The sequence below is a fragment of the Nerophis lumbriciformis genome, linkage group LG26 (genome assembly GCF_033978685.3).
Source record: "Nerophis lumbriciformis linkage group LG26, RoL_Nlum_v2.1, whole genome shotgun sequence".
NCBI classification, from domain to species: Eukaryota; Metazoa; Chordata; class Actinopteri; order Syngnathiformes; family Syngnathidae; genus Nerophis; species Nerophis lumbriciformis.
In genome coordinates this window covers 3,233,514-3,243,207 of record NC_084573.2, presented here as the reverse complement: position 1 = coordinate 3,243,207, position 9,694 = coordinate 3,233,514, and the positions used below count along the sequence as shown (strand labels likewise).

The window sequence follows — 9,694 nt, the reverse complement described above, 5'->3', positions numbered from 1 at the left end:
ACTCGGCTGCGAACCGATCCAGTGAGAGCTGAAGATCCTGGCCAGATGAAGCCATCAGGACCACATCATCTGCAAAAAGCAGAGACCTAATCCTGCAGCCACCAAACCGGATCCCCTCAACGCCTTGACTGCGCCTAGAAATTCTGTCCATAAAAGTTATGAACAGAATGGGTGACAAAGGGCAGCCTTGGCGGAGTCCAACCCTCACTGGAAACGTGTCCGACTTACTGCCGGCAATGCGGACCAAGCTCTGGCACTGATCATACAGGGAGCGGACTGCCACAATCAGACAGTCCGATACCCCATACTCCCTGAGCACTCCCCACAGGACTTCCCGAGGGACACGGTCGAATGCCTTCTCCAAGTCCACAAAACACATGTAGACTGGTTAGGCAAACTCCCATGCACCCTCAAGGACCCTGCCGAGAGTATAGAGCTGGTCCACAGTTCCACGACCAGGACGAAAACCACACTGTTCCTCCTGAATCCGAGGTTCGACTATCCGGCGTAGCCTCCTCTTCAGTACATCCGAATAGACCTTACCGGGAAGGCTGAGGAGTGTGATCCCACGATAGTTGGAACACACCCTCCGGTTCCCCTTCTTAAAGAGAGGAACCACCACCCCGGTCTGCCAATCCAGAGGTACCGCCCCGATGTCCACGCGATGCTGCAGAGTCTTGTCAACCAAGACAGCCCCACAGCATCCAGAGCCTTAAGGAACTCCGGGCGGATCTCATCCACCCCCGGGGCCTTGCCACCGAGGAGCTTTTTAACTACCTCAGCAACCTCAGCCCCAGAAATAGGAGAGCCCACCACAGACTCCCCAGGCACTGCTTCCTCATAGGAAGACGTGTTGGTGGGATTGAGGAGGTCTTCGAAGTATTCCCTCCACCGATCCACAACATCCGCAGTCGAGGTCAGCAGAGCACCATCCCTACCATACACGGTGTTGACACTGCACTGCTTCCCCTTCCTGAGGCGGCGGGTGGTGGTCCAGAATTGCTTCGAAGCCGTCCGGAAGTCTTTTTCCATGGCCTCCCCGAACTCCTCCCATGTCCGAGTTTTTGCCTCCGCGACCGCTGAAGCCGCACACCGCTTGGCCTGTCGGTACCTGTCTGCTGCCTCAGGAGTCCCATGAGCCAAAAGAACCCGATAGGACTCCTTCTCCAGCCTGACGGCATCCCTCACCGCCGGTGTCCACCAACTGGCAGCTGAGGTATCAAAATAAAATATAAAAAATGTTTTCTATTGTTAAAAAAACTAACCATATATTTTACAGTAAAAATCTGGCAACTAAGCTGCCATTTTTCCCGTAAAAAACCAGTAGTAGTATTCACAGATTTTTTTTACACTGTATGTAATAAAAAAAAATAAAGAAGTCAAATAATCCAATTCACAGGCAAATTAATTAATTATTTACTGTTACAAGTGGCCCTCTAATGAAAACAAGTTTGACACCCCTGATGTAGATGATCAATATCTGCTCTACACATTTACTTTAGAAATGAGAAGTATGGGATACTTCTCTTGTTGTCTTATTTGTATTTCACTTTATTCATTGTTTGGGTAAATTAAAAAACAACAACAAAAAAAACAGTTTTCTTTTAAGTAAAACATAATTTTTTCCAAACGTGTTTATCTTTTTTTAAGGAGGAATGTAGTTAATTACAGCACTGGCACCCAATGTTATTAAAAAGTAGTGATTTTGAATCGAGAATCCATTCTGAATCGGACCGAATCATGTGAATAAGAATAAGAAATAGCTGAGTGACTCTGTGAAAAATAAATGTCTACTGTATAAGACTAATAGTGAAGTCCTTAGCTTTCTGGAAATATGCCCCCAACAATTCAGTTGAATATCCCTCCTATATCATACTTGCCAACCCTCCCGAATTTTCCGGGAGACTCCCGAAATTCAGCGCCTCTCCCGAAAATCTCCCGATTTTCAGCCGGAGCTGGAAGCCACGCCCCCTCCAGCTCCATGCGGACCTGAGTGAGGACAGCCTTTTTTCATGACGGGAGGACAACTGGGTGACAAGAACTAAATCATCCAGACTAGAGATAAATTGTATTATTATGTTTATTTTACCTAAAAATAAATATATTTATTAACTTAAAAAAAACTAAATACATTTTTACTATATTTTGCTAAAAACATCAAAATTAATTGTATTTTTATTTGTATTTTTTTTGTGACTCCTTATTATTACATTCAGCCATATAATTATACATTAAAATAAAAATATTTGAAATAATTGATTTTAAATTATCATAATAATTCATTTAAAATGACCATATTTAATTATTAAAATAATTGCTTGTTTATCAACAACTTTAGCATTTTATTCATTACATTTTGAAACTCTCAGAAGCCAAGTTATGTTATATTCCTTAATATTTATTTATGCAAGTTTGAAGTATCAATTATCTAAACACAGTTTTGTTTGCATATTTTCAGGATGTATATATATATATTTATATATATATATATATATATATATATATATATATATATATATATATATATATATATATATATATATATATCTATATCTATATATATATATATATATATATATATATAGATATAGATATAGATATAGATATATATGTATATATATATATATATATATGTATGAAATACTTAACCACGCCTCCAACCACGCCCCGCCCCACCTCCGACCACGCCCCCACCCCCCACCTCCCGAAATCGGAGGTCTCAAGGTTGGCAAGTATGTCCTATATACTGTACATATTAGTCAATATATCTCTTAATGGGGCAATATGACACTTTGATACAACGTAAAGTAGTCAGTGTACATAATAATAATAATAATAAGAATAGATTGTATTTGTAAAAAGCCCTTTACATTGAGCAAACAAACTCAAAGTGCTACAGTGTATTAAAAAAAAAAAAAAGATAATAAAAAAAAAAAGAAATAAAAACTAGAACAGCCTAATAGCCTAAAAAAAAATATAAAAAAAAAACAAAAAGTGTTTTTAAGCCTTTTTTAAGCACCGACACTCAACAACAACACATCATTTGCAGACTATAATTACTGCTTTGCAAAAAATATTTTTAACCCAAATAGGTGAAAATAGATCATTTCCCAGTGGTTGAAAAACACTAGTTTAGGACATGTGTTTGGAAAGTATTCACCAGCATTTGAGCCACATTGTTTTCACTTCCTGCCGCAATCTAAGCCGAGGATGTCGTCGTGGCTTGTGCAGCCCTTTGAGACACTTGTGATTTAGGGCTATATAAGTAAACATTGATTGATTGATTTGAATACTAATGTCCGTCCTTTCTATTTTGGTGCTATACATCTCATGTGTCTTGCTCATTACTGCAGTTTCCATGCAATCTTAGCCCACTATGTTAAATAGATGGATGACTCAGCCGTTTCGGAGTGATGAGGACATTTTACTTCCTAGAAGCTCTCCCCTGTCCTCAGGTCCACTGCAGAAAAATGACAGTGCAAGAACAAAAGATGACTATTTCAACACCACATCATCAGTTGGGTAAAACTAAGGTCGGTCTAAACTAGGGATGTCCCGATCCAGGTTTTTGCACTTCCGATCCGATACCGATATTGTTTTTGCACTTCTGATCCGATACCGACCGATACCGATACTGACCTATACTGGCCTATCCGAGCATGTATTAAAGTTTAAAGTTATTTAGCCTACTTAGTTGTCAGAATCATGTTGAAAAGGGTTTTAGTACTCTTGATAACAACTAGCCAGCTGAATTAGGGGAGTTTGAATAATACACAATGGTTGGTAACAAGAAACTGACCTGTTTATTCAAGGATAAACACAAAATAGACAAAATTATACATGACAAACAGAAATGGCATCATTGAACTAGGGCTGGGCGATATGGCCTTTTTTTAATATTGCGATATTTTAAGGCCATATTGCGATACACAATATATATCTCGATATTTTGCCTTAGCCTTGAATGAACACTTGATGCATATAATCACAGCAGTATGATGATTCTATGTGTTTTGATTGATTGATTGAGACTTTTATTAGTAGGTTGCACAGTGAAGTACATATTCCGTACAATTGACCACTAAATGGTAACACCCCAATACGTTTTTCCACTTGTTTAAGTCGGGGTCCACTTAAATTGATTCATGATACAGATATATACTATCAGATATATACTATCATCATAATACAGTCATCACACAAGATAATCACATTGAATTATTTACATTATTTATAATCCAGGGTGTGGAGGGTACCGGTAAGTGTCAAAAAGACAGCCAAAAGAGTTTGATATGAGAATAAATCTAAAGTTAAAATATAGGGTAGAAATGCATCCATTTGCAGGAAATGTAGTCTTGATTTTCAAAATGTTCTTTCAAGGCTTGCATGTCTACATTAAAACATTCTTCTTCATACTGCATTAATATATGCTACTTTTAAACTTTCATGCAGAGAAGGAAATCACAACTAAAAAAATCACTAATTTTTTCATACGGTGTTGATGTGGAAATTTTTGCCTCGGCATTTTGATGGTGTGGACGTGTGGCACCGGATGGAGATAAGCGTCTCGACAGACGTCACAATATTTGAACAATGATGACGAAAACTGTTTTCTCTGTCGTGTCCGTGTGTCGAAAATTGTTATGCGTTTATTTTTTTATTTGATTTTGTGCGTGGCATAGATTTGCTATGCGCAGAGGACGCTTAAACAGTGCGCAATTGCACAGGCGAGCACCTTAGAGGGAGCGTTGCTCGCACGGCTGCGCTAGCATCACAGCTAACGTTAGCCATGCTGCTACCTCTCTGCTCAGGGAGGATGTATACGTATGTGACGTATGACGTGACAGTATGTGACGTATGACGTGACAGTATGTGACGTATGACGTGACAGTATGTGACGTATGACGTGACAGTATGTGACGTATGACGTGACAGTATGTGACGTATGACGTGACAGTATGTGACGTGTGTAAGAAAGTGCGCTTGCTGTCTGTGAGAGGGAGACACAGAAAAGAGTGAGAAGAGCCTGTCGTGTAATGCCAGCAGCTAAAAGCAACTGCGTGAGAATCTGTGGATGTGTTGAAGGTGTGCTGGAAAATGCGGAACGGAAATTAGGGAGCAGCGGAAAAGTGGAATGTACTATTTAAATCGGTGCGTTGGAAAACACGGAGCAGAGTTTTTTTTTTAACTGGATCTGGATCGGCATTTTCCCATGCCTTGCCGATACGCATTTTTTTGCAAATATCGGCGGCCGATCCGATCCAAATATCGGATCGGGACATCCCTAGTCTAAACCACAAGTGTCAAACTCAAGGGAAAGCCTGGGAAAAATGAGTGTTAATAAAAGTCTTTTTTTTTTTTTACTAAATGCAAAAAAATATTTCGATTTTGTCAGGTAAAAATGCATATCTTGTAAACGTTAGCTAATCATGGCAAATATTACATTATAATGTAGTGTATTACAAAAATATGTTAGTAAAGATAACATTAGTTTGTACATGAAAACAATCTAATAATGGAGTGCATAGGAAATGGTGTAATACTATGAAGTGATTACTGGTACACATTTATATCAATGCTATCAAATGATATTTCTATTTTTTTTTTAATCAGATCAATTAGAATTTGGATTAATCACAGGTTATTGCCCGCATGCATCATTTTAATACATTTTAAAAAAGTGGCCCTCTGATGGCAGCGTGGTCCTCAATGAAAACAAGTTTGACAGCCCTGCTCTAAACCCAGCTCCCGTTCCCTTTTGGTGAAAAATGTTGGCTCATTGGAGGACGTTAATCCTCACTCTTTGCTTTTGTTGGACGTTGGACACATTACTGCTTATCAAACCATCCTTTTGTCCTCTGGATCAATCCAGCCTCGCACCTGTTGTTGACAGTTATCTAATTGTGTGATAGTATTTTTTCATCAATTTGGAATACATGTGAGAGGTGGCAAAATAGAGTTTTGTACAAGTGTGTGTCTGGCCTTGCTGATAGAATTTAGACAGTTTAAAAGTGTGTTTGTCCACCCCTGGCTTTGCCAAAGTTGTGTGTTTTGTTCACTTTTCAAGTTTAGTTAGTACTATGATGGAGCTCGGAAACCAAAATACTCGTATCTCAAAGGTGTATCCAAACTACGGCCCGATTACGTCTTCAAATTAGCCCGTGAGACGTCATGAGTATCTTGCCCGCAGGGAGTTTGCATTCATTATAAGTGTAACTATTTTGATTCTGCTAAGTTGTTGTCGTGCAGTGGACAACATGAGTATCTTCTGGTCAATAACATTTTATTATGCAAGCAATGCACATCATTTAGTTACATGACCCATTGCAAACAACCTTCCCTAGTCATGGCGGGAAAAAAAAAAAAAATCCAACCGACACAAAATGTCAACAGACATGGTCACTGAACTTTCTGGATACTATAAAAAAATATGTTCATTCACCATAAAAAGTCAAAATGACACCCATTAACATACATTACAAAGCATGATGGGGAAAAGGCAAAACATTTCCACACTTATCCATGATATAATAATAATATTAATAATATAATAATAATGATATAGCTGTTATGTTGATCAAACACTTTTATGTTAAAATACTGAACAGATGTTTACCTTATCCCAATTAACATCTGTTCAGTATTTTAACATAAAAGTGTTTGATTGTGAGGCATTAAAAGCCACAAAATGCAACGGGTCCATCAGACCCACAAACGCTGGCTGAGTAACAACAATATGAATGTTGCACGGAAAATTTCTCTGCCAGTTTCTGCATCCCACAGGGATTCTTCTTTTGTGGTTCTGCACCTGCGGTTCCCACACAAGGTTGCAACATTGTTTGTCAACACTGTCTGCTCTCAGTTTCTCGCACATTTGACGCTCTGATGTTCTGTGTACCTACACTCTGTCCTCCTCCTGTCTAGGCCTGCTGTGTGCGGTCGGTCGGTCGGTCGGTTGGTCGTTCCGGCGGTCCGTCCGTTGGTCTGTCGGTCCGTCCGTCGGTCCGTCCGTCGGTCCGTCCGTCGGTCCGTCCGTCGGTCCGTCCGTCCGTCGGTCGGTCCGTCTGTCGGTCCGCCCGTCTGTCGGTCCGTCCGTCTGTCGGTCCGTCCCTCTGTCGGTCCGTCCGTCTGTCGGTCCGTCCGTCCATCCGGTCGGTCGGTCCGTCGGTCTGAACGGTCGGTCCGTCCGGTCGGTCCGTCCGGTCGGTCCGTCCGGTCGGTCCGTCCGGTCGGTCCGTCCGGTCGGTCCGTCCGGTCGGTCCGTCCGTCGGTCTGTCCGGTCGGTCCGTCCGGTCGGTCCGTCCGGTCGGTCCGTACGGTTGGTCTGTCCGTCGGTCCGTCCGTCCGGTCGGTCGGTCCGTCTGTCAGTCCGTCTGTCGGTCCGTCCGTCGGTCCGTCCGTCCCTCGGTACGTCCGTCCGTCCGTCCGCCCGTCGGTCAGTCTGTCCGTCCGTCCGTCCGTCCCACACTTCTATAAGCCCTGGGTCCAGTGGACCCGGACATCTTATATGTAATATAAATGTGTAGGGGGGGTGTGGTCATTAAATATGTATTCTGATATATGTTCTTTACAGAAAATGAGCCAAAGTCAGTGAGTCTCAGTTTGAAAAATTAATTAATTGTATAATTTTTTCTTTTAATAAAAAATGAAAACGGGTCCCACAGACCCGAACACCACACAAGGGTTAAGGAAGACATTACTGTTCAAAAGTCACTTTGACGATCATGTGACTTCTCAGTTGTCACTGCATGTGGTGGTTTTAGGACCCAGCGCGTTTGTCTGGACCTGAGCACCCTCCCCCTCATTGAAAGCAGCACACAGCTGATGCATTCCGGCTGCTTGCAGCCATTCGGAGGTGTGGATTCCAAACTTCTCCTGCGAGTCCATCTCCATCTCTCTCGTGACATCCAGCGATGAGGAGGAGTGTGGTCTTTAGGACCAGGATTAGGGTAGGGATGATTCTGTAAAAGAAGGGATGATTCTGTTAAGACTCAGCATCAGTGTCTGGTCCTCGACCCACTTCTGTCCTCCGGCGTGAGCTGAACTATTGTTTTGGGAGGAACATGTCACAAACTAGGAGGAGCACCTTCAGCAGGGTGAGTCTTTCTGCCCGGAAACACCTTTTGGAGTTGTAAGAACCCTTTCAAGTCCATTTCAGTGGCCCTCTTTGTCCCTTCCGGGCTTCGTTTTGTGTCCTAGAGGTCCAGACTCCAGACCTTTGCCATCATCTGCGTAGTGTATGATAATGTACGTTGGAAGGCTGGCCCTGTTCCATTAGACACGCTGCCAACAACTCACTAACGACTTCCTTTGTGTCATCCTTGGGAACCCGGAATGATGACATCATTGGTCATACTGTATATATACAGTATATACACAAATATGTGTATGTGTCTGTATGTATGTATGTATGTGTATATTTATGCATATGTATGTGTATGTATGTGTATGTCTGTATATGCATGTTTATGTATGTATGTGTATATTTATGTATATGGATGTATATATGTATGTGTATATTTATGTATATGTACTGTATGTGTATATTTATGTATATGTATGTGTATGTATGTATGTGTATATTTATGTACTGTATATGTGTGTGTATATTTATGTATATGTATGAATGTGTATATATGTATGCGTATATTTATGTATACGAATGTGTATGTATGTGTATATTTAAGTATGTGTATGTATGTATGTGTATATTTATGTATATGTATGTGTATTTATGCATGTGTATATTTAGGTATATGTATGTATGTGTATATTTATGTATATGTATGTATGTATATATGTATGTGTATATATTTATGTGTATATTTATGTATGTGTATGTATGTATGTGTATATTTATGTGTATGTATGTATGTGTATATTTATGTATATGTATGTATGTGTACATTTGTATGTATGTATGTATGCGTATATTTATGTATATGTATGTGTATGTATGTATGTGTATATTTATGTATATGTATGTATATGTATATGTATGTGTATATTTATGTGTGTGTATGTATGTATGTATATTTATGTATATGTATGTGTATGTATGTATGTATATTTATGTATATGTATGTGTATGTATGTATGTGTATATTTATGTGTATGTATGTGTATATGTATGTATATGTACTGTATGTATGTATGTGTGTGTATATTTATGTATATGCATGTGTATATTTAGGTATATGTATGTATGTATGTATGTTTGTGTATATTTATGTGTATGTATGTATGTGTATATTTATGTATATGTATGTGTATGTATGTATGTATGTGTATATTTAAGTATATGTATGTGTATATTTAAGTATATGTATGTGTATATTTATGTATGTGTGTTTATGTATGTATGTATGTGCATATGTATGTATGTATGTATGTGTATATTTATGTATGTGTATGTACAGTATGTATGTGTATATTTATGTATGTGTATGTACAGTATGTATGTGTATATTTATGTATGTGTATGTATGTATGTATGTATGTATGTGTATATTTATGTATGTGTGTATGTGTATGTATGTATGTATGTGTATATTTAAGTATATGTATGTGTATATTTATGTATATGTGTGTGTTTATGTATGTATGTATGTGCATATGTATGTATGTATGTGTATATTTATGTATGTGTATGTACAGTATGTATGTGTATATTTATGTATGTGTATGTATGTAT

At 39.4% G+C, this 9,694-nt stretch overlaps 1 protein-coding gene across 1 annotated transcript in view; it reads left to right on the top strand.

The window, feature by feature from the left end:
* The first annotated feature begins 7,802 nt into the window (after positions 1-7,802).
* The window catches only part of dctn1b (dynactin 1b), a 99,096-nt gene continuing 97,204 nt past the window's right edge, over positions 7,803-9,694 (top strand). Inside the window, exon 1 of the mRNA XM_061987664.2 lies at positions 7,803-8,096. Within this exon, the coding sequence (XP_061843648.1) occupies positions 8,064-8,096 (33 nt within the window). The 5' untranslated portion in view covers positions 7,803-8,063. The remainder of the gene's footprint in view (positions 8,097-9,694) is intronic.